The following is a 26396-nucleotide window of genomic DNA, read 5'->3' on the forward strand; positions in this document are numbered from 1 at the left end:
TGTTTTAAAGAACACATTAGGCGCACTAATTGAGGGATTGCTGTATATATATATGAAAAAGAGAATAATGTGATTTTCTATGCAGAGTTGCAGTGAGGCTTTGATGTGCATTTTTTAACAACTAAAGTCAATCGAAGATATGTATCACACATGCTGGTGCATGCACAATGACTGAAATTGCATGGAATTAAATTGTGTGGATACTGAACAGCACAAGCAGCTTAGTTCTACAGGAGTAGAGAAGTGCAGTGCAGTGCAGTTAGTTATTCTATATGGTTTTCTGTGAGATAAATACTATAATAGTATTATAGTATTTTTTTGAAACTAATATTTATTTTTTATCCTTGATAATTGGAGTCTGATGTCGAGGTTAGCAGGTGAAAAGACGTACTGTCAGAGAACTCCTGAAGGATTTGTGATGTATGTTGATTTATTAAGTGTTTTCTTAGATTTACTTGTGTATTTTTAGTATTTTATTGTAGTTTTTTAGTGTAGTTATTGTTCTAAAGCATTTGATAACATAATTTCAGAAATATTATTAGTTTTTACTACTCTTAAAAATGGTGCCAAAAACTCGGTGTAACAAGGCAATGGCTAAAGCTAAGGTTGTTGCTACTGAGGAGAACGTTTGTCCTGAACAAAAGCACTGCTGCAGTGATGATAATAATTTATCTGAGCATATGTTGTCATTAGAAAAAGCTTGGTTAAAAGGAATTATTAGGAAATCGACTAGGAAATTGGAAAAGGTGGAAAAACGTTTGTCTGAACTTTGACAGGATAAGAAAAAGGATGAGAACAAGAACAGGCAGGAAAATACTGAACACGGAAACCAAAATATTAATAACAACAAGGTTAGTCAGTTAATATCTAAGAAAAAAGAGGTAATATGGTATGGTGACTCAATTTTAAAATTTGCACTTGCTGAATGAGTCACCACTTCTAGTTTCTTGGTAGCAAAAATTAAAAATATGACAAAAGTAATTGAAAACCAAAAAAGAAATGTGAAAGAAATGGTAATGTTGGTAGGTACTAATAATTTAAGTGGTGACAAACATAGTATGAGAGAAGATATGAAAGGCCTGTTGGAAGAAGCGAGAAAGAAATCTGAGAGAGTAAAAATTGTAGGATTACTACCTAGATATTATAGTACTGAGTTAAGAAGGAGGGCAATGGTAGCAAACAATTTCACGCGCAGGCTATGTAGAAGATATGGATGTGAGTTTTTAGATGTGTGGGGTGTGTTTGATGGCAGAAAAGATTTGTATAAGAATGACAGCCTGCAATTGAATTCATTTGGAATCAGAAACCTGAAGAAATTACTTCTTGGTATGAGACCCAATGCAGAGAGTCAGGGAAACTAGGAATTTCTCATTTCTCCCTGGATCATCAAGGGAGGAATAGGAAAAATGTGTGTGAAAGTTCAGCTATGGTATACAAACGTGATAAAGATATGAATGCCTTGAAACATGGTTATGTATATGGCGAAGGAGTGGAAAAATATGCTTTTGGTTCGGACCTTTTAAGTGTGTCTGGGGAGGGAAAAGAGAAAATTCTAGAACAAGACCAAATAGATTGCATATCTAATTATAAGAATAGGCTAGGTCGTAATTTGTTATGTCTATACACCAGGAGCATTAGAAACAAAGGTGTTGAGTTTGTTGCTTTATTGAATACGATGTGACCTAAGATTGTTGGCATTAGTGAAACCTGGCTATCAGAATCAGATATGGTAAGTGGGATCGAGTGTAACAGATATATTTTTTTAGGAATGACAAGAGATAGGAGGAGGAGGAGTGCTACTAATGATATCAGATGACTTAAGTCCAGTTAGGGTAGAAATACAAGAAAACAATGATGGTAACAATTGTTCCATGTGGCGATGAGTTTGAGTCTATCTGGTGTGAAGTGGAGGTTAACAGAATGAAATATATGGTGGGGTGTTGCTACGAAATGTATGGCAGCTCAGTTGTAGGGCACGAAGAAATGCATCGCCAGTTTAGCCTTATGGGTAACTTTATTCCAAAATTGATTGGGTAGAAGAAAAATCTCATGATAAGAAAGAACAGGAATCTATTGAATTGCGGCGAGACAACTTTCTCAAGCAGCATGTGAAAGAAGGAACACGAGGTCAAATAGTGTTGGATTTGCTCATAGACACAGAAGGGATCTCTGTCAAGAAACGTGGCTATTTTACCACCAATTCGCGACAGTGATCACGCTGTACCTTCTTGGGAAGTATCTATTGTATTGCAGCTTCAATTAAAACAGGTTACATGCTGAACTACAAAGCTGGAAATTATTATTAACTTAGGAAAATACTATCTTTGGTCCCATGGTATCAGTTAGTGAATGGAAAAAATGTCAGCAATGCATTGGAATTTTTGAAAAAATGCTTGAATGAGGCAGTATCTCAATATATCCCTAATGTTCGAAGAATAAATTGTTTGGGAGCGAAATAGATGTGCAGTCTTATTAAGCAAGCGATCCACAAGTAGAAGATGATGTGGAAAGAATATCATGAGAATAAGAGTAAGAAGAGTTATGAAATATATAAAGCTCAGACCAGAAAAGTAATGAGTATTGTGAGAAAAGCTAAAACCAATTATGAAAAGAAATTGGCCATTCAAGCTAAAACAAATCCGAAAGAGTTATATCGTCATGCCGCAAGCAAAAGAAAGAATGAATGTAGAAGAATAACTATTGAATGCAGATGGTACACGAGTGTCGGAAGTTAAGGAGATTGTTCAGTTAATGAGTGCTCACTTTGGCTAAGATATATCAACCAGGTGTATGTAGCATGGTGCACAGCGCTACTGGTACGTTGGATGAAGAGTTAGAGGTTCATGAAAATGAGGTTGAAGAGCTCTTGCATATCCTGGATAAAAATTTGCAATAGGGACAGATGGAATATCAGCCCGTCTGCTAAAGGAATGCTCAGCTGAATTGGCTAGACCTTTCACACATTTGTATAACTTGAGTCTCAGCTCTGGATGAAGAGTTAGAGGTTCATGAAAATGAGATTGAAGAGCTCTTGCATATCCTGGATAAAAATTTGCCAATAGGGTCAGATGGAATATCAGCCCGTCTGCTAAAGGAATGCTCAGCTGAATTGGCTACACCTTTCACACATTTGTATAACTTGAGTCTCAGCTCAGAAATGATACCCCAGGAATGGAAGGAATGTATGATAGTTCCATTACACAAGGTTGGTTAGACAGGTGCAAAAACTGATGGGTCTAACTACCGACCTATTAGTATCTCTGGTAGTGAAGATTTTAGAGATTTTGCTTTCTTTCCTTACAAAATAAGATTATATGGGTCTCACATTTCAATTTTAGGAACGATTTTTTTTTATGAACAATAAATGGTGTTAAACTGCATTACTCGAGGTTTCCGATTGCGAGCCTTTTTAATATCAAAAATTTATCCAATGGTATTTTATTCACATGGTCTTCGCTTTTGTCTTTGGCTTAAAACTGCAAGATTTTTTTTCTACTTCTTTCGACTACTTCAAATATCTTATTAGCAGGGATGCAATGGGCCTTTATTTATTTTTCGGAAACGAAAATCACAAGTGCGGGAAGCTTTTTTCACCCTGGCCGCGTATGGCGACATATACCGTAAAACGCAAACATGCCGCGTGTGCTCGGCCGCATATGCACGCAAGCGACCGATCGTAACTACAGCCACATAGGGAGACCACGGCCGCTATGCTAGTCATCGACAGCGACGGAGAGAAAGAGATACGAGCGTCACCATGACGTCAATCTGATGTAATTTCCGGTTCATCCCCCTTACCGTGACGTCATTTCTGGTAGCGAACGAAGACGAGCTACCCGCTCACGCATTAATGCGTCCGCTGCGGTCTCCCATAGGCTACCATGTTAAAGAACCAGCCGTTTGAAAGGAAAGAGTCCGATATTCGAAATGGATTAATTTCAAAACCTGAAAAGAGCCCTAATTTTAGTAAGTTGCGCTATTCTCACTGAAAGGTAACAAATTGCATGACATGCTAATGTCGGAATTTAGCTTCGATACGATCTTTCTCACGTTTCCTCGAAATAAATTTTAAAATTCATTTTATTTTGGACCAGTTATATAGTGATAAATGTCATAAGCCCATAGAAAACAAAAATAATGAAAGAATAATTTGGCAGGTATTTGTCAACAGTGAGATGTTCTGAATTCAGTAAATGCCAAAAATGGTGTTTTTAATTTTTTTTTTCTAGTATTGCTTAATATAAATGAAACTATTTTATTAAGTGTACAAAAGAATCTGATGGAGAGGGGAGTACAGAAAAGATGATTAAATCATACATCTATCTTGTGGATGATTTTTGCCCCCCCACCCCCCCCCCCCCCCACCCCCCCCCCCCCCCACCCCCCCCCCCCCCCACCCCCCCCCCCCCCCACCCCCCCCCCCCCCCACCCCCCCCCCCCCCCACCCCCCCCCCCCCCCACCCCCCCCCCCCCCCACCCCCCCCCCCCCCCACCCCCCCCCCCCCCCACCCCCCCCCCCCCCCACCCCCCCCCCCCCCCACCCCCCCCCCCCCCCACCCCCCCCCCCCCCCACCCCCCCCCCCCCCCACCCCCCCCCCCCCCCACCCCCCCCCCCCCCCACCCCCCCCCCCCCCCACCCCCCCCCCCCCCCACCCCCCCCCCCCCCCACCCCCCCCCCCCCCCACCCCCCCCCCCCCCCACCCCCCCCCCCCCCCACCCCCCCCCCCCCCCACCCCCCCCCCCCCCCACCCCCCCCCCCCCCCACCCCCCCCCCCCCCCACCCCCCCCCCCCCCCACCCCCCCCCCCCCCCACCCCCCCCCCCCCCCACCCCCCCCCCCCATTCTAATTCATAAGTGGTTTCATTGTTGAAACCACTTATGAATTCCTCAGTTCATAAGTGGTTTCAACAATGAACTCTATACTGATATTAGTTTAGTGTTTCAGCTCACATTCCATATAAATTTATTCAATGGGCAGCCCATCACACTAGCTTTGCTTATTATATTTCCAAAGCTAGTTTGCTATCTTCACTAAAAATAGTACTAAAATAGATAAAATTGTACTTCTTTTATAGGTTCTCCAACAAAAATGTAGTTATTTTTCCATGTTCCTGTTACATTCATAATTTTCATCTTTCTACTGCTGATTTTCACACCAGATTTGTCATTATCTTCATCAATTTCCTCTTAGATATCTTTGAAGGTTGCACAGGATATAATAACAGTGCTATATGAGTACATTTACTTTATTACTAATCTTCTATCACCAATTTTCCTCGAAATTAGCCTACTGGCAGCACTCCAATTTTCTGGTATCTTTTATCTCTGTCTTCCAGAGTACTTCTGGCTGCAATCCAGCTAGACCTTGGTCTTCTTCTAGGTATTTTCCTTACCATTTTGTCATCAAACACCTGTTTTACTAACTTTTCCTCTCTCATTCTGTTTAAGTAATCATATTACCTAAGATTAGTTCTGCTTGCACAACATGGAATGCTAACAATTGAAGTTCCTTCCTAATATCTTCATTTTTAATATTATTCTGTCATTTATGTCATCCTCATTAATCATCAGTGCTCTAAATCTTGGCCATAATTTTGTGTAGCACTGAAAAAAAAGTGCCAGTGCTAGACTTAATATACAATGTAGAACATGGAAGCTGTCATTAGCTCCAGAAATAGCAAACAACATCAGAGTTGATGTCACCAATATTCTTTCCCAGACTTTGCCTTTGAAAAATAATCTATTTTCTGGCCAACTTATTGCTCTCAGAAAGTTACAAAACAGATAAAAGTATTGCCATCACCAGAGCAGATAAGGGTAATGCCACAGTCATCCTTAAAACCATTGAATATAATCAGAAAATAACATTATTCTCCAAGATTGCTCTACCTACATCCTATTATGATCCCACCAAATGCAGGTTAAAAAATTAATAAGCCTATTTAAAAAAATATCTTCCTGGCTACCTGACATCCCAAAAAAACTCAAATTCTTCAGTTCTCATATCCCTCCCAGATATACAGTTTACCTAAAATCCACAACCCCAATTTCCTCCTAAGACCTATAGTAGATGCCATTGATGCTCCATGCTACAAATTGTCAAAACAGCTAACATACTTTCTTATCCCTCACTGGTTATACCACATCCTATATAAAAAAAAAACTCTATCCATTTTAAAACCTCTATTAAAAATCTAACTTTAAATAATACATTGGTAAGCTTTGACATCACCTCACTGTTTACCAATATTCTCTTGAAGGAAATCATAACACTTAAAAAATGCTTTTCCTTCTAATATCTTATATCTCTTTTCCTTTGCCATCAATTCTGGCTATTTTTCTTGAAGGAACAAATTTTACAACAGACAGAGGGAACTGCTATGGGTATCCCCTCCCTCTCACCTGCTAATTTTTACATAGAAAATTTTGAAAAACAAGCTACAGACTCAGTCTCCCCCCACACAGAAAAAATACAGAAGTACAGAAAAAATAGCAAGTCTTTAAAAAAGTACACTTCTAAACAGCTTTTAAGCCCCACTAGAAACTTGCTACCCTAATCTCAGCTCCCTCCTCTCTCTCTCTCTCTCTCTCAATTCCTGGAATATATAAAGTACCCTGATCCTGCAAGTTGACATACTTTAAACAGACAGGTAGATCAGCGCCCAGCTGTTTAGATGAATAATCTAAATGAATGGTGCATCTGTTTATACTGTTCTTCATGACTATGGTCAATCTGGTCTTGCACGCTATGTATTGGATACCACTCACAGGATGTTCTTGAAGAAAACCACCATCACGGTAAATTTAAAGAAAGACTGTTTTTTTGGAATCTGCAGCAGCACTCAGAAATCAATGGTTGCAAGAAACTTCCCAAAATTTGGGAAACATTAATTGTGAAAAGTTCCAATATACATCCTAGGATTCCTACAAATACTCATAGAATAGAGGATGCAATACAAACAAGATTGGACTTTAGTCATATTCATGTGTTTCATTTAGTATTGTTGCCTTTATGTGTGTATGTGTAATGTTTCAGTTGTACTCTCTGAAGATGTCAGTGATAGAGACAAAATAATGGAAGCATTAAAATAGTATTGACAACACTAAGAAGGATTAAAAATTCTGGAGCCATCATGTTGGAGGTTTAATGGACTTCCAGGATACAAATTTCATGGTTATTGTTTAAAACAAGTAGAAGAAACTGGGTAAGACGTGGACATACCATTCTGGATTCTCTCTTAAGTCATCTGCATGAAAAATTGCATAACTACACAATAGCCACTGTCACTTTATGTCAGTGGTTCACTTTTAATTCATTATATTCACAGACAACACAACTCTTTTTTCTAAATCACTTTTAGAATGCAACAGCAAACAAATTTAATTACCAACCATAAAGTCCCATGAGCCTCTATAGCTCAGTCACTAACAATGACACTCTTTGGACAGAAAGACCTATGTTTTAACTCCATCTAGGGCACAAACAACAGTTCAACTGAAGGTGACTTATCCAGTCTCTATATAGTTAGCAGCACTTTTCTCCTGGAAACTCAGGTTTTTCATCCTGCAAACAGGCAAACCAGCCAGAGAATTCACACAATTTATAGATATAATACACTTTACAGATTGGATTGATTGCCTTATCAGAGTATTAATTAGGTTTTCTTAAAAAGGCAAAGTTAATTAGCCATGACAGGCCATTGGGCTTAACACATAAGGTGAAATGAGAAGTCCCAGAAATGATATGTAAAATTATTATGAAATCATAAAAAACTATTATGAAAGAATACACATCCAGCTACTGTTATACAAGCAATATGCCAACTCCCTTCAAATCTTCTTCCATCATGATAATTGAAACTCACTGAGGTAAGTTTAAAAGATATATATTTGGATGATGTCAAGTAAAATATTTCTAATGCAGTTTATTTCATTTAAAAAATGTATTGTTATTAAATAATTATTGAAAAAGAAAAGGTTCATATTTTTCATTCAATTAAGAATGCATTTCTCCATTAAAATGCAACTCTATGCAAAAATCATCCACAAAATAGCTGTATGATTTAATCATCTTTTCTGTACTCCCCTCCCCATCAGATTCTTTTGTACACTTAATAAAATAGTTTCATTTATATTAAGCAATACTAGAAAAAAAAATTAAAAACACCATTTTTGGCATTTACTGAATTCAGAACATCTCACTCTTGACAAATACCTGCTAAATTATTCTTTCATTATTTTTGTTTTCTATGGACTTATGACATTTATCACTATATAACTGGTCCAAAATAAAATGAATTTTAAAATTTATTTCTTAAGTGGAAAAAAAAAATTTTTTTAAATATATATACAAATGCAAAATAGTAAATTTTCAAATACCACCCTATGAAATTTGGAAGAACATAGTAAAAGGTGCTATTTGAAAATTTACTACTGTGCATTTGATAAAAGAAACTTACCTTAAACAGTCTATTGATTCTTTTAGCAATAGAATGATCAATTTCTTTCTTGAAAGTATATCCAATTTTCTATATAAAAATATAAAAAAGAATAAAATATAGTGTGGAATGCAAAAATTTTGGAATCTAAAAATGTCTTTTGTAAATTTTTATACTTACAAATATTAGGCTCATTTCTCATAAAATGCATAAGAATCTATTACATTTGTTCTGTCTATATATATATATTTTCTTTCTGGATGGATTAACATAGCTCGATCAGTAATGACCCATGTTCTGTGGTTAAAAATAGCTGGACTTGAATCCCAGGTATTTGATAAGCTAGAACCTTTATAAGATCTTTTCAACAGAAGATAAGTTAGCCTGTTTCATAGACAGATGGAAAAAGATTTTCCCCTTTTTTTAAGTCATTCACGTTTTTCATCTCATAAGACAACAACCTAAAAAGAACAGATGCAAGTGAGAGACACAGCAGACTACACAGCAGGATGAAGCATCCTATTCTCAGTTTCTGTCAAAACTGAATATTTGCATAGGAGAGGGGGGGAGCAGTAAAATGGTTCAATACATTACACAGTGGTATCTCACTGATCCAAACTAATAAAAACCACGCTCGTTCAGATTATCGAAAAGTTCGGATTAGTAAATTTTCCCCCAAGAGGCACAATAACTAGTGTTTAAGACAAAAATAATCAGATTCTAATGGTACATCAATTTAATTCTATAAATAAATGAAGTAACTGGTAGAAAAAATGCTACTGTACTGTTGTGAAATGCGATGTAGCTTAAAAATACCAAAGCGCTTTACATCGATTTTTACAGAGGTCAAGTCTCATGAGAACTGTTACAAAAATGACCTTGTTTGTATCTATGTATTTTATTAATGTAAATAACCCTATGGGAATTGATTGTATTTACTGTTTTAACTAGTTTCTAGAATGTCAAAAACAAAGGCAATGCTTTGCCATCAGAACTTATAACAGCTATGTATAAGAGCACAAGAAAGTTGTTTACGATTAAGTGTGTGAGAAAATTGTTTGTAAGCTCTGCGCATGAGCACCTTCAAAGCTAGTATCAAAGAGGTCTGCTAGTTTCAGAGAAGTTTCTGCTGCCCAACAAGACAAAGAAAAAGAGTGCACGGAGGAGTAAAAAGAACGGGCCGGCCTTAACAAAAGGATCAAGGAGAACTGTGGATATCTTCAGGGTTTACAACCCTTGGTGCAAGATCCCGAGAAGGCGAAAATAAAAGAGGACTGAGCCGAACATCGGTGAGCAGTTTTCGGCAGAGGATGTGGTCAGTTTTCGGCAGAGAACCAGAGGCAGTCAAGTGGAGGCGAGATCCAGTAGCTGACAGAAGGGGAGGCAAAGCGGTTACCGAAGAGAGCCAGAGGCAGTCGGCAGAGAACCAGGAGCATACTGACCCAGAGAAACAGACTTTATGGCAAACCCACGCCAGAGGAAATAAAATTGGGAAGTCAACCGAAGCCAAAAGTTGCAGAACGATCTTCAAGCCTGTATGCTGAAACTTCTTGCCTGAGCTTTTGAGTACCCGAAAAATTGCAGTCCAAGAACCGCTAATATGCTGACGAAATGCCCCCTGAAGCAAGGCCTAAGATGAAAGAAGAACCAGTGACTTTGATGTACCTTTGGAACGTGTCGTGACAAAGAGCCTCCGTGTGTTCCAACCTCTAATGTACATTCTTTTTGTAATCTAGGAGATATATCATAGATGGACTGATAAGAAATAGTAATAAGAAATATCTATAAGAGAATCCTCTGATTTGTTGTTAACTGGAATATAAATTGTAAGATAGCTTCCCATAGCTAGCTAATCTCTTTATGAATAACTTATTCTCGGCAATTTGATTTTTTTAAAGCATAGAAGTAACAGAGTAATTATATATATTGTATAGTCATTTAATATTGAAAAGGGAAAATTTGTTTTTTCTTTATACCAAAAGGATAGGTAAAGAGGGAAGATTAACTAACCTCCCTATTGCTTATTTTAAATGTAAATAAAATGTGTTTTAATTATATGTCTATAGAGTGCTGCCTGATTGTTTATTTTACAGTGCACTGTTCCTTAAAAAAACATCGGACTTGTGAGTGGGAAACCAAGTGAGATAGCCGAAGCATATAGTTAAGTGCAAATAGACCACGACTGTTTGTGTAAAGTTTTACTGAAGGAATTTTTGTTAGAGAAACAGAGAGAGAAATCAACTAGTCGTATTACTAAGTTTTATGCCAGTTAAAAGATATTAGTGGCACAGTCTCAATAAAATAAATTTTCTAGTATCCATAGGCACAAGACTTGTAATGCGATAGGTAGATAAACACAGTATGCAAGCAAGAAAGGTTACAAGAGAGAAAGCACACACTGCTAATTAAGAATAAAGATAAAAATATTAGAATAATGGTATTACAAAGGTGCAGTAACCAAGCAGGCTTATAAATAGCAAGAAGTAAAAAGTATCACACACAGTTTACACTGTAATATAAAACTTAAAGAATAATACAGTACACAAGTTTATTTTAGTAAAAAAATCAGTTTGTATGTACCTGTATTGTTGAGGATTCTGATTTAATAAAATTGCATAGTTCAGTACATAACTTAATTTGCATAAAAAATATCACTTTCTTGTAGAAAGTTTATTTTTCACTTGGTTCGAGTATAATAAAATTAGTTTAATCCTTTATCCAAGTGTGAGCAAACAAAGTTTGCGCCTGAAAGTATCTTCAGGACTGGGGTAAAGTGGTACAACACCAGGGCAACTCGTTGCAAAGGTGGAGAAGGCTACCAACACTCCTAAATTCCCTTAATGCATAACATTAGACATATCCGCAAAGAGATGTGTTTTGCATTATAGGAGATACTGAGATAGGAGTGTTGGTAGCTTTCTCCACCTTTGCAACGAGTTGCGCTGGTGTTGTACCACCTTACCCCAGTCCTGAAGATGCTTTCAGGCACAAACTTTGTTTGTTCACACTTGGATAAAGGATTAAACTAATTTTATTATACTCGAACCAAGTGAAAAATAAACTTTCAACATCTTTCTCTAAATCCAGAGTAATTTATTAAAAAAAGGGTGGCACACCATTTGGCAACTCCTATAGGTGGAGATGACCTGCTAATGCTTCTGCCTGGTATCTCCACTTGGGCCTGGCTCCCACTGAAGAGACCTCAATAAAGGTCGAAACTAGTCTGGGTAGTCGCCCTTCCCTTTATGAATAACATTAGACATATATGCAAGGAGATGTGTTTTGCATTATAGGAGATACTGAGATAGGAGTGTTGGTAGCTTTCTTCACCTTTGCAACGAGTTGCCCTGGTGTTGTACCACCTTACCCCAGCCCTGAAGATACTTTCAGGCACAAACTTTGTTTGTTCACACTTGGATAAAGGATTAAACTAATTTTATTACACTTTCTTGTACATAACATAAAAAAATGTTTTGCAAAATAACACACAAAAAAGTTTTTTTTTTTTATTTCTTTGTAAAAGAAGTCACTGATTTTATTTTGCTTCTTGGAAGCTAAACTTTTTTTGAATGCTTCTTCTCGGAGTTGCATTAGCAATAAAATTTTGTGAAATGGAATATCATTCTGCTTAGCCCATTCTATATATACATATTAAAACTGCCAACTGCTTCTTCGTGTTTTACTATTTTTTCTTCGAATTCTTTATCGTCATCATTGTCTGCTAATTCATTCTGTGGAGTCATATTTATAATTTAAGCATCTGATTTGATTTCGAATTCATTTTCAGTTCTACCTGTAATCCATTCTGTAACATCTATTTGTGAACTTTCAACATTTGGATTTATATTTTTAACCAAATTATGCACATTTTGAATTTCCACTTTTTGTGTATCACCATAGTTATCTTCGTAAATTCTAGAAGGCCACAGTTTTTTCCATGACGCTCAACAGTGGTGATTCATGCCATCAATACAGTACGTACTGTACAGTATAAAAAAGCAAACATGAACACACAATAACTCAAAATAGGCCTATACGGTGTAACCGTACAATCGACAGTATGAAAAAAAAATAATGTACTGTAATAATAATAAAATAAAAAACAATAGTTAAAATAATAATTATTAAATAAAAATAATGGAACACAAAATAATAATATGTAATAAATAAAACTTTTTTTTTCTTTCAAACCGCAGTTCGGATTACTGGAGGGTTCGGACTAAAGAGGTTCGGATTAGCAGGATAATACTGTATATAATTTTGAAATATTTTACCACTTTTTTTTTCCCAGCATCTTGTGAAAAGCAACTGCTTTTCACAATTATTCTGTCTGCTTTTGTCAACTTGCTACCATCACTAATTTCCATAAATCATTCTTCCTTTAACTTCCCACATAGCAAAAAAAATTCAAGGATTTCTTTTCATAATCTGATTTTACTTTCCTCACCATGGTGGTTACCTTTCTTGTGCCTTCTACTTCCAGTGAGTTTGCTGATAAACCTTTCTCCTCATTATATACCCCCCCCCCCCACTACACACACACACACCATTTTCTATTTTTGCAACTCCTGCTTAATGATACCACTCATCCATCTAACTCCAGGACTAAACTTTCTGACCTTGGCTAAACAATAATCTGATATTGCTTCCTTCTGATACCCCTTAAATAGCAGAGTGAGAAATGAATATTAGGAATACAGAAATATTACAGAAAAATCTGAAAAAAAAGACAAACTAATAACCATGGTAAAGATTTCTGTTCAGGATATGGACTATTCATTACTACAACAATGTTCAATATAAAGGAGTGCATAAATTCAGGAAGAAAAAACAAGGAATAAGAAAATGTCGTATTGACTGTGTTGTTGTTGCTGTTTAGAGTTTGAGATTGATAGCTTCACACTGATTCCAGATAAAAGATTATTACACAAGGAATATGAAACAGAAAGGAATCACTGTTAAGTCTTCAGCAAGAAAAAGATGAATATCATATGAAAAGAATATGAACAACAAACAAATTTTAAAATTTGTGTTTGTCATTATCATCAAATTCCTGATATATATATATATATATATATATATATATATATATATCCTCAAGAGGTGTACAGGATATGATAGTACTATATCAAAAATTTACATCATTACTAACTTCCTATCTACAATTTGCTGTTTTAAGGATACTTGTGACATAAGACTGAATGATATATGCATGTAAACACAAGAAAGATATTAAATTAACCATATATTTCGGTCTGGAAATAGCAGACCATCCTCAGTGGTAAGAACAGTTTTAAAAAAATACAAGCTAGAATACTAATAGATCATTAAAAACAGAACCCGCCACGTGATGTTATATCACTAAGTATGAAACGGAATATTTTGAAGTAGAGACATGATTGAAAAAAAAAAAAAAAATTTAATGAGTAATCTTGATTAGACTTTCCCAGATTTTTGATATAGATATAGAGTCATTACGATTCAGGTTGGGACGATGGAGCAAGGCCTCCACGCTTTCCATGAACAAACGTTCAAACCTATAACAGGATCTATGTAAGAGGTGAGTCCTGGACCAAAAGATGCTGTAGTCAGTTTCAATCCCGTGTTGAGCCAATCCAGAACAAATCCAAGAACATCAATCCTCCGTTCTTCACAACAAACCTGAAAAGTCTGGATTGGCTCAACACGGGATTGAAACTGACCACAGCATCATTTGGTCCAGGACTCGCCTCTTACATAGATCCCATTATAGGTTTGAATGTTTGTTCAAGGAAAGCGTGGAGGCCTTGCTCCATCATCCCAACCTGAATCGTAATGACTCTATATCTATATCAAAAATCTGGGAGTCTAATCAAGATTACTCATTAATTTTTTTTTTTTCAATCATGTTTCTACTTCAAAATATTCCGTTTCATACTTAGTGATATAACATCACGTGGCATGTTCTATTTTTGACGATCTACTGTTAGTATTCTAGCTTAGCTTGTATTTTTTTAAAACTGTTCTTGTAATACCACCGAGGATGGTCTGCTATTTCCAGACCGAAATATTTGGTTAATTAAATATCCTTCTTGTGTTTACGTTCATATATCATTCCTATCTACAATTTTCCTCCAAATGAGTCTGTTAAATGTCAACACTCCAATATTATCAGGCCTTATATTTCTATCTTCTAAGGCACTTTTTACTGTATCAATCCACCTATATCTTGGTCTTCCTCTGGGACTTTTTCCTGCCAACCTGGGATAGAATACTTGTTTTGATAATCTTTCCTCTCCCACTCTGCTTAATTGTACATACCACCTGAGATTAGCTCTGCTAATGCATTCCAGATGCTGACAATATCAGGTTCTTTCCTAATATCTTTGTTTTTAATATGATATTGACATTGATGCCATCTGTTCATGCCCCCTAATCTTTCTCAGGACTCTCATATTTGTGGTCTCTAGTCTTTGGTCAAGTGTTTTACTTCTAACCAAGCTCACAAATCCATAAGTTAAAATTGGTTTAAACACTGTCTTGTATACAGCTAACTTAGTGTTTTGGCTAATTTCTCGCTTATTCCATATAAATTTATTCAGTAGACTTCATACTATACCAGCTTTGTTGATTCTGTTGTCCATTTCCATATTTAACTTACCATCTTCACTAAAAATCATGCTTAAATAGCCGAAATATTTTACTTCTTCTAAAAGTTCTCCATTCACAATGCAGTTGATATTTTCATTGTCTTTATCTTTTTAATGCTGAGCTTCATACCATATCTATTACAACAGTTATTCGATTTAGTCAGGGCATCTTGCAGACTTGTAGCGGATTTATTTAGAAGTATAACATCATCCGCATAAAGCAAAGAGCTCAGATTAACACCTCCAATTTCGATATCAGGTTTAATACCACTTTCCTTCATAATGTGATCCATATAGATAATGAATAACAGAGGGGATAATGTCCATCCTTGTCACACAAGATTTAACATTAAACCATCTTCCTGTACTTCCTTCAATTCTAATTGCTGACATAAAACTCAAATAAAGAGTATGCATTGCTTGACACAATGCCTCATTAACTCCATATAACTGTAGTGTTTGAAATAGCTTCTCTCTCTTGGCACCTTGTCATATGCCTTTTCCAGATCTACAAAACTTAAATACAGATCTTTGTTATATTCCCATAATTTCTCAACTATCTGTCGTAAAGTGAAAATCTGATCCTGGCAGCCTCTATTTGGCCTGAATCCAGCTTGTTCTTAACCAAGCTTCTCTTCCACAATCCTTCTCAACCGTTTCTCAAGTATACTTGCATATATCTTACCTCTGTAATTCTCACATTCAGTTTTATTTCCCTTTTTATATATGGGTAGCACGAGAGCTCTACTCCATTCATCTGGAATTCGTCCCTCTGTCCAGGACTTCTGAACTATGCAGTGCAGCAACTATAAGACTTTTATACCTCCATACTTGAGCATTTCTGGTCCAATATCATCTACTCCAGCTGCCTTTCCACATTTTAGGCTTCGGATGGTTTTTCTACTTCAAGAATGGATAAGTATTCCTGACTGCATGCCTGGTCAGTGTTTTTTTTTTTTACCACTGTGCTGTCATCACTGCTTGTTTCATTTAGCAGTTTTTCAAAGTAATTACTCCATACTTCAAGGATATCTTTTTCTCCCATTTTCATGTCACCTTTATCATCTCTCTTTCCTACATTTCTGAACTTCTTCAACAACCTCCAGACTATCTTGCCACCTTCTTGATATTTATTTTCTATGTTCTTGCCAAAGTCTTTCCATGACTTTTGTTTAGCTAGTTTTACACAGTGGTTAGCTTTCTTACATTTGTCTCTGTATTCTCTAAGAGCACAAACTGACTTATTTGCCAGGAACATTTGATATGCTTTCTTGTTTTCCTTCACTGCCTCTTTAACTTCCTGTGTTCACCATGGAGTTCTGATTTTTCTATCCTTGCGCACAACCTCCATACATGCCTCTCTGGCTGAATCAATCAGTGTTTTCTTCAGGGCTTGCAACTGAATCTCCAATGTTTGGTTGCTGTTCTCAAACTCTTTCATTTTTTTCTTGAATAATATTTGTGTATTTTAGTCTACAGTTCACATTTGAGAGCTGCTCAAATTTTATTCTTTTTAAAACTTTTTTACATGTTCTTCTTTTCAATATGAAATTCAATTTTATCCTGCTCAAGACTAAATGGTGATCACTTCCAATTTCAAATCCTCTGTACACTCTGGTGTCCTGCACCAGTGGACAAACATCACTATCAACAATAACATAGTCAATGACAGTTTTCTTATTCCTAGCCTCTTCTCTCCATGTGAATTTGTGCACATATTTATGTTGGAACATTGTGTTAGTAATAACCAGTCCATGTCCTCACAGAAATCCAACAGGTATTTGCCATTATTATTAGCTTTTCTCCAAATTTTCCCAAAATATTTTTTTCCTTTTTCATTGTATCAGTTGCTTTTTCTAAAGCATCAAAAATTTCCTCCACTTCTATCTCAGTAGAACCTTCAGTGGGACCATAGGCACAAATAAGTCTCATTGTCCAATTCCCCATTCTGATATTTGCCCACATCACTCTACTTGAGACTGCCTGCCATTCAAGAAGATTAGCCTCATATTTTGTGTTGAATACTATGGCTACTCCTTCTTTTCCTTGATTGTCATTGCCTGAATATAATATTTTGTATTTATTGCTCAGAAAGATCTCACCAGTTTTTTGTCTTTTTTTGTTTCAGTCACCCTTATTATGTCGATCTGGTACTTATCTAATTCCTCAGCTAGCTCCATATTCTTTGCCATTCAGGCTTCTTATGTTGATAGTACTGATCTTGAACTCTGGTGATATTGAGTTGGGGTAAGTTTTAGAATTTGTTCCAGTAGCTGACTTTTTGCTGTTTGACCTGGTTCCCTGAAGAAAACAATGGGTGCCTTGTTTAACCAGGCGACACCCCAGCCGACATGAAATTCTGTCATGTTGTACCATCATTTGAAATTTTGGTTTGTGTTTGTGATTCTTTTAAAAACACAAAAAAAGTTTTTAAAAGAATCAAAGTAAAGCAGGTTTCAGAAACAAACTGTTCTGAAGAAAAAGATAACTGATTCTGTTAGAGAGGCATATAGTGAAGTTATTTACAGGAACAGAAAACTCAGAACTCCATGACTTGACTCAAAAAAATTAAAGCAATCCCAGTGTAAACAAAAATCAATATTTTTGGAAGCTAAAGATATGATGCATTTGTTCCAGGAATTGCAAGAAGTGCAAAACAGTCTGAAAAAGAAATTATAATGAAAGTTACAGGTAAGTTAGTCATTATGTGCCTTTAAAATATATTAAGAAAATTATTTTAAAAAATATTACTATTATTATTATTATTACGGGCAACTCCAGGGAGTCATTAGACTCATCGAGGGAGGCCCCAAATCATATTCATCACAACTATTTGACATTCATACAGTATCTATCATACCTCGCCTTAAACTCATTCACTGTCACAGCATCCACCACAGACTCAGGGAGCGCATTCCACTCATTCACTACTCTAAAAGTAAAGAACCCAGCTCTAACACCTTTACTAACCACACTTTTGCCCAGTTTCCATGGATGTCCCCTAGTCCTCCCACAACCAGCCCTGTTCTCAAAAATATCTTCTGAATTAATTTTATAGAAACCCTTCAGTAATTTGAATGTCTCAATCATATCTCCCCTCCTCCATCTATCAACCAATTTTTGATATATATATATATATATATATATATATAATAAAATAAGTTACATGTAAAAGTAGCTAATGGGAAGACAGATATGAACATAGAAAACAAATATTATAAAAAAATGTGACAAAACTTTCTTAGGATGGAGGAAAGAATACATTAAAATGAAGTAAGACATGATATTGGTTAAATAAAACTGAAAGCAAGAATATTCTGGATGTTTGGAGTAATTACAAATTAAGCAGTAGTAAGAGATATTGAAGAGAAATGCAGTCAAGAAGACATAATAATGCTTGACGTATATAAATAGCCAGCTGAAACCTAATAGATATTTGATACAAATGCTCAAATATGAAGGTATAAAAGCTTTACATTCTTGTATTAAGGCGTAAGTACTTGTTCAAGCTCATAATTGGGTTTAATGAAGTGAAAGAGCACAATGAAATAATTAAACAGAGATTTAATAGTTCAAATATTTTGTCTCTGTCACTGATGCAACTTCTTAAATACAATATAAAAATTGTAATAGCACAAGCAAAATAAAACAAGCAATAAATGGAAGAAATTAGACGAGAAGCCCAAAGTCCTAAAAGTAGCACTGTCTATGTTGGCTAGCAATTAGACTTGGCTGTTGGAGAAGATCTAAGAATTAATGTTTCTCAAATATTGGAAAGTTTAACACAACCATATTTATTTAGATTAAAAAATAATGATAATAATCTGCTACTGATTTAAAAAAAAAAATCTTTCAAGTTTGTATTTGATGAAAAATTAGTTTTTAAAAATTAATTTAAAAAATTAGTTTTTTTCTGCTTGATTCTATGCAAGGTACTTCTTGTGTTCTTTAATGCTGATGTTAGCAATCTCCTAGTTTGTGGGGAAACTGGGACATCTGCCTTGAAAAACAAAAGAAATACATCTTTTTTTTCTTTTTTATGTTAGGCCCATACACAGGAGGTTGATTGATCAACCTATAGTACATTAGTACTGTGTATGGGTGGTGGGTTTGGAAAGGAGGAATTTGTTTACATTTGATTTGAATGACTTAAAATTGTATTCGTTGGGAAACAAAGTTCCATATAATAAGTCCACTAAACAAAATGTTCTTTGGAAAGCACACAATTCCTTAACCGTGAATATATAATACAAGAATCTACATTACCATCTCTGAAATGATACTCGTTCCTTTCTTCTGCCTTGTCTGGGCATCAAGGCTTCTTCTCAGTCTGCTGCTCGTCTGGTCACCTTCGGCAACTGTATGGCCAGATTCTCAGCGGGAAGGGCAATATGGCTCGGGAGCCTAGCCAGAACGGACGGCATCTAGTTGGTTTTTCCGTAGCACAATATAGCATAGCTATCCTAGTCCAAGGAAATAGCTAGCCCTATTCCGTATGCTGCGGCAGACGACTCATACCTTCCACGGCCAGCCTGGAACTTCTCCGTAAGTGTGGACCAGACCAACGTCTGAGAGGTCAGGAAACAGGAACCAAAAAAAAAAAAAAAGTGGGGCTGCTTGACCTTTTTGTTTTCATGCTCTTCCCAGCGTTTCTCGTATATCACGATGCCCGCCAATGTGATCACGTGGGTTTTCGTCACGGCATCCAGCTCCTTCCACTACATCGCACGTATTTTTGGTGTGTTTTCTTAGAAAGCACTTTAGTTTCTCTTTCTCATAATTTCTCCCCCCCCCCTGGCACACGTACCACTGGACGGTCAAAAGGTGACCCTTGGACTCTGGCTTATAGATTTTGAAATCTTATGACACACAAAGTGGGGTTCTTAAATTAATTCAATACACTAAATAATTTCTCTATCAGACCCTTATACATAACAGGTTAGGTCTTACAATTTTCTTTCATTTGTTATATAATTTCTTACTCCTATCTTAGTGTTATATACATATATATATACATTTCCAGTTTATGGCCAACACACCACATTCTCTGCCTATTTTCAAAGAGAGTTGTTCCTAAATAATTAAATGGTAATTCTTTCTCTTGGTTTATTCAGGTCACAATATAGGTCCCTCCCATCTAAGAAAAAATTTTAGATCTGAAAAATTCTTTTGCAGCTTTCTTCTTCCTGTTTTCTAAATAATTCCCTTTGAGATATGTTTTTCTATCACCCATTTTATGTTTGAACATGGTACGCTTAGTAGCTTTCTTAGCTTCCTTATTCTCGTGATCCGTGTGATCATGAATTCTTTGCTCCCTTTTCTTTTTTTCATGTCTGGCACCTCGTTTTCATTTGAGGGAGTTTGTTGAGGTGCATTCCTCATCCTTACGGTTATCTGCCCTAGTCTTCATGCTTCTTTCATTCTCATATTCGGAAGTGACCCTTCAATCAGTGCATACCAACTTGCCTATTTGATTAATGGTGTCAGGATCCTTTGAACAGGCAGCCTCAACCGATATAGTTGTGTTGCATGCAACAGGTTTAGAGCCTTTGTCTGAGAGTCTTCTTTTAATTGCTCTCCGGGATCCCCATTTTACATGAGCACTTCTTGCACTTACATTTTGTGATTCTTCCTTACTAGGTTTTCTCACATTTCTCTTTCTTCCCATAAAGCTCATTTCCTCTCTACTGTAATCGCATGTGAATTTATATTTTTTCAAAAAGTCATTTCCTAGTATCAGTTTTTGATGTGGGGGAGAATTTCTTGGTAAGACTAGAAACTGGTGCCAGGCGTACATGTTAAACTCAGGCAGCTTTGCCTTTACCCTTATAGAATTATTCACGTGAACTTCCACTGGGGATATCCCAACTAGCTTTATGGTTTCCTTTAGGTATTTCACTTTGCCCTGTGCATGGGGTTCTAGCTCCCTCAAGAGGCTTTCTGAGATAAAGGATGCTTGAGAACCTGTGTCCACCAAGGCTTTAAATCTCCTATTGCAGATTCGTCCTACATAAATACCAGGGAATTGTTTCTGACCCTTTTGATTTCTTTCCCAGGTATCTCTGGTGCAAATGTGGTACCTATATTCTTTCTGATATTCCCTTCTTGGATTCCCTTGTCTAACATAACATTTTCGTGCAATATGCCCCAGTTTGTTGCACCTGTAACACCTTGCGGGCTCTGTGTGATCTTGTCATAATCTCCGTCCGAGGACAAAGGAGCATATGTGTTATCTCAAGTGGACAGTTCTGCCAACTTTTGCATTATAAAGTCCATTTTGTTTAGCACAGGCTTTTGTAGCTTTTCTACTTCTCTGTGAATTAGTTTAGTTGTTCTCTCATCCTTAGTGATGCAGTTTTTCTGGGACTTTGTAGAGTTTGTCATCAGTTGACCAATCACATTATCGAGGCATTCCATCATGGGTTGATGAAGTCTCTCCACCTCTTGTTTAATTATCTGGCGAACTTCGCTAAGGTTGGGATTGTTTAGCAGTAACCTGACAAATTGACTCTGTTCTGTTTTCCTCACTGCCCTTCTGTGCCTTCAGTCTCTCTTTCCTTTCTTGACTTTCATTTATGATTCTAGGATCCCTATTGTTATCCCTTTTCTCTTGAATCATGTTGAGGGATCCAATGCTGACTGCGGGACATATGTCTCTGATCAGTTGCTCTCTTTCTTTTACTGCTGCATAACACTCTTTCAGGTTTGATATCACCCATCCAAAGGCTGTTTCTCTCAATTCCCTTTTCAGGCCCATCCTAAAGTGCTGGAAAACCTTCTATTCCAAGTGGTGTCTGTCTTCACCTGGGACGTTCAAGGTATTTGAGAGAGTAAGTATTCTGTCATGAAAGTCAGATACACTATCTCCTTGTACCATCTTTTGGAGCTTCCATAGGTTAGGACTAACATTCTTGACTTTAGAAAATTGTGAGATTAAGATCTCTTTAAATCTGTTGTAGTCAAGTGTTTCCTTCAGGATCTGGGATGAATAGAGATATGTTTTGGCCTTCCCCCACTAATTTGCTGCGTAGCAATATGAGTAGCTGGAAATCACTCCGGCGGCCAATCTTTCTTAGTTCTTCAATGTATTCGAAGAAGGCCACCACATCGTCAGTGTCTTCCCCAGAATACTGTGGGAATACCTATGCAGGATTTAGAGATCTAAAAAATTCTTCGTTGTCCATGTTGGAACTTGTAGGCAGAGACATGTTGGTATTTTGGCTCACAATAAGATGTTACTGAAATATTCAAATACACTATTTTTCTCACTAGTCTTTTGCCTGCCTGATATGAATTCAAAGACCAACTCACTGTGATTGATTTACTAAATTTCATTTTCGGGATCAAATCACATCCTATAGGCTGACTGCACCATTTGTTATATTACTCTTTTTCTATATTTTCCCTTTTTTAGCCTTTAAGGTTAGTCAATACTTAACTCGTTGTTCTCTTAAATCTTTCCCCTTTTTAAACAAACAAAATCTTTGGCCACTCTTAAGTTTAATCACGTGTAGGATACTTAATGATTAGGGGTTTGTCCTAGATTGAGACGAGGCCAGTAAACATATCTTCTGAGACAGTCCACCTGATAAGCATTGACAAATTTATTTTTTAACTGCGCCAGCCAATACAGAGCATAGATGAGACTCTTATCCAGGATGGCTCTCTCAGAGTGATACACAGTAACTAAACTACAGTAAATATCTAACTTCTGTTCACTATATTCTTGCATGCAGTCGTGGTCTGCTTCATTAAATTATACACGTGGATTCTTCCCGCTAAGTTCGATAATAATTTTATGAGTGGCTGTTTGAATTCATATACTAAACCAGATCAGGCAGGTACAAAGAAACATATTTATTAATTAAAGAAATGATACATGAAAGTCTTATTTCTAGGTAATCTGAATCAAATTTTAGTAAGATCTCTGGTTCATTACTACTAATGAAATACATGAAAAAATTAGCTTAAACCACTTCTGTGTGTAACCTAACATCATCTCATCACAAGTTATCACACATTCTACACTCACGTGGTCACCAGTTATATCACTTAACACAACACAATTAATTCATACAAATTAAATAGAGCCCTTCTAGGCAGACCGTTCTCAACCAAAGATGGGGCTATGCCAAGTTGGAGACAGTTCCTAAAGTTCCATATATTAAGTCCACTACACAAAATGTTCTTTGGAAAACACACAATTCCTTAACCGTGAATATATAATACAAGAGTCTACATTACCGTCTCTGAAACGATACTCTTTCCTTTCTATTGCCTTGTCTGGGCATCAAGGCTTCTTCTCAGTCTGCTCGTCTGGTCACCTTCGACAACTGTATGGCCAAATTCTCAGTGGGAAGAGCGATATGGCTCAGGAGCTTAGCCAGAACGGACGGCATCTACTTGGTTTTTTCGTCCCACGATATAGCATAGCTATCCTAGTCCAAGGAAACAGCTAGCCCTATTCCATACGCTGCAGCAGACGACTCATACCGTCCACGGCCAGCCTGGAACTTCTCCGTAGGTGCAGACTGGACCAACGTCCGAGGTCAGGAAACAGGAACCAAAAAAGACCTCGAGTGGGGGTTGCTGAAAATGTCTCAGTGACTGAGACAATATACTGGACGCATTATAATTAGTTTTTAATCCTTTCCTAGTGCTGTAAATATTCCATTAAATCTCCAACATGATGTCTTCCCAGCACTTAAGCCTTAACACACAGATCAGGAGAAATTATTGACTGATATAAGACATAATATGGAGTCAGGAAAACAAGTTCATAGTTTTTATTTATTTTTACAAAATCTGGAAACCCTTCTCTCTAGAACCCTTACAAGTCACTTCAGGCTTCCAATAAGCAGGAGACTCAACACTGGTGGGATGAAATTCATCTCCCACCAGACCACAAACATTGTCAACAGCAGGAATCAAACCTATAACCTGTTGGTTGGGGAGCAGATACACTAACCACTCAACCAACTAGGCCAGCATGATACCAAGTGCCATTCAAGAACATTATCCTCATATTTAGATATATAGTGTTCATAGTTGAAACTATGAACACTATAGCTGCTAATTCTTTTCACTAATTCTCGCTGCCTGAATATAAACTCCATAATAGAACCACATAAAAAAACAGCAAACAGAAAGAAATGATGGCAAAAATTCGTCTTTGAGGAACTCAACTCACCATGAGCAGATAAGAAGAAAAAGAATATAGCATTTTGTATGTGCTGCTTATATCTCACCTGATTTTATCTTTTTTTGTTTAATACCTATTATGTTGATCTGTACTTATCAAGTTTTTCAGTAGTTCAATCCATTCCAATCACAAACCATTCTATGAGTGAAAAATCTCAGCTTCAAAGAATGCCCTCTCTCTCATCCTTTCCTCACCCTCATCAAATGAAAAATTCTATCAACTGAAATCCTGTATGATCCTTTAGAAGTTCATAAGTCTCAATAATATCACCCCTCTTTCTCCTATTTGCTAATGTCTACAAATTCTCAATAACCAGTATTCCACAATCCTGATATTATTTTTAATACTTTCCTTTGCACTCTCTCCACTGTATCAGAATCACCAAGAAAACAAGGTGACCAGACCCGTGCCCAATAGTCCAAGTGAAGTCTTATCGAGGCCTTATAAAGAGGCAAAACGAAACCCTTATTTTTACATATCAAAGTTTGTTTCAGCATTTCAGTTATCTTTTGAGTTTTATTTGCAATCTTTTCTACATGGCCTCTGAACTTCAACTTCATATCTACTAACCAAGATCCCTAGCCTGATCAGTTTCTTCTAGCATAATTCCAAGAAATGTACTATGACGTTGTATATCTAATCTCATCGAAGTGTGTGACTTTACATTTACTAAGATTGAACTGACAGTCGTTTTCCCATGCCCACAATTCCAGCCTGTCAAATCATTCTGCAAGCACTGCATTCCTGATTATTTTTCATCATCAAATAGTTGTGTGTTATCTGTCAAAACCCTCCAAATGTCATTAATACCTAGAATGAATAACAGTGGACCAAAGACTGATCCTTTTGGTACACCGCTGGTTACCTTGAATCTTGCAGACTCATATCACCTATATACCACCTTTTGATATCAGTCAGCAGTCTTCTTATTCAAGCAAATATTTTATAATCCAAACCCATATTCTCCAATTTATACACCAGATTTTCATGCTGTATTCTGTCAAAAGCCTTAGCAAAATCCAAAACTATCATTGTGTATCCATTCCCCCTTGTCTAACTCAATGGTGACATTATTATAGACTGTGAGCAAGTTGCTAAATGGGACCTTCCCTTAGTAAGCCCATGCTGTTTATTGCAAAGCAGAGATTTTCTATCAACGAATTTCTGAATGCAAACCCAAACCAACTTTAAGAAAATATTCACCACAGAGATACTAATAGGTCGATAGTTGGATACATCAGTCTTTGCCACAGCTACATACACCACTCTTGTGCAATGGAATTACCATACATTCTTTCCGCTACTGTGGAATCTCCAAAAAGAATAGCCAAAAGAATAGCCAGTTCAGCTGAACACATTCAGCATCCATGCTGATATCAGCATGGATGCTGAAATCATGCTGATATCACATCAGTTCCTATTGCTGAATTATTATTCAGTTTGTGCAAGCTCTAATACCTCCTCATCATACAACTGAGTTTCTTCATTAAGTAAAGAGATAGCAGTGAGCACAAGTCGCATATGTAAAAATCTCACATAAGTGTTTTGTTTATTATGTTCATTTTTTTTACAAGTTATATGTTTGGTGAGAATTTTATTTAATGAGAAATATGTTCTGTTATGTGAGTTGTTATTCAGTATTGTAATTATATGCTCAGTATTGTCGAAGCTGCCATGTGGTTAAACAGTGGCGATATAAAATAATTTAATTCTAGCTATAAGTAAGTAAACTTGCTTATCAAACATTGTAATTCTTAAGAAATAGCATAGAAATGTTGAATGTATATTATAAAGTATGTTGTTTGCTGTAATATTCGTATGTCACTATTACTGTGATGTAAGCACTTTAATAACATTACTGTGTGTGATGTGGAACTTTGCTTTGGATCTCGAGAATCGACGTGCACATTGGTTGTTAATTTTTTTTTTTTGTATAAGAACTGTTTGTTTGATAACAGGAAGGGAGGGAAAAAAGTAAAGAATAGGCAAGCAGGAGAGCTGTCATTCAGCAACAAGAAGGCAGAAAAGTAAAGAAGATGCAAGCAAGAGAGCAAAGCAGCAGAAGTTTAAATAAACTATGGAGTCAAATTCAAAGATGTTGGAGAAGTTTTATATGCATGTAGAATT

General features: G+C 36.6%; 1 protein-coding gene across 1 annotated transcript in view; it reads right to left on the reverse strand.

Annotated features, from left to right (window-relative positions):
- The window catches only part of LOC150108002 (U3 small nucleolar RNA-associated protein 6 homolog), an 88464-nt gene that overhangs the window by 47434 nt on the left and 14634 nt on the right, over positions 1-26396 (reverse strand). The window contains exon 4 of the mRNA XM_090415568.1: positions 8460-8528. Coding sequence (XP_090271694.1) covers positions 8460-8528 — 69 coding nt within the window. The remainder of the gene's footprint in view (positions 1-8459; positions 8529-26396) is intronic.

Source organism: Typopeltis vanoorti, chromosome 3 (assembly GCF_054136105.1).
Source record: "Typopeltis vanoorti isolate ZY-2024b chromosome 3, IOZ_Tvanoo_1.0, whole genome shotgun sequence".
Taxonomy (NCBI): Eukaryota; Metazoa; Arthropoda; class Arachnida; order Uropygi; family Thelyphonidae; genus Typopeltis; species Typopeltis vanoorti.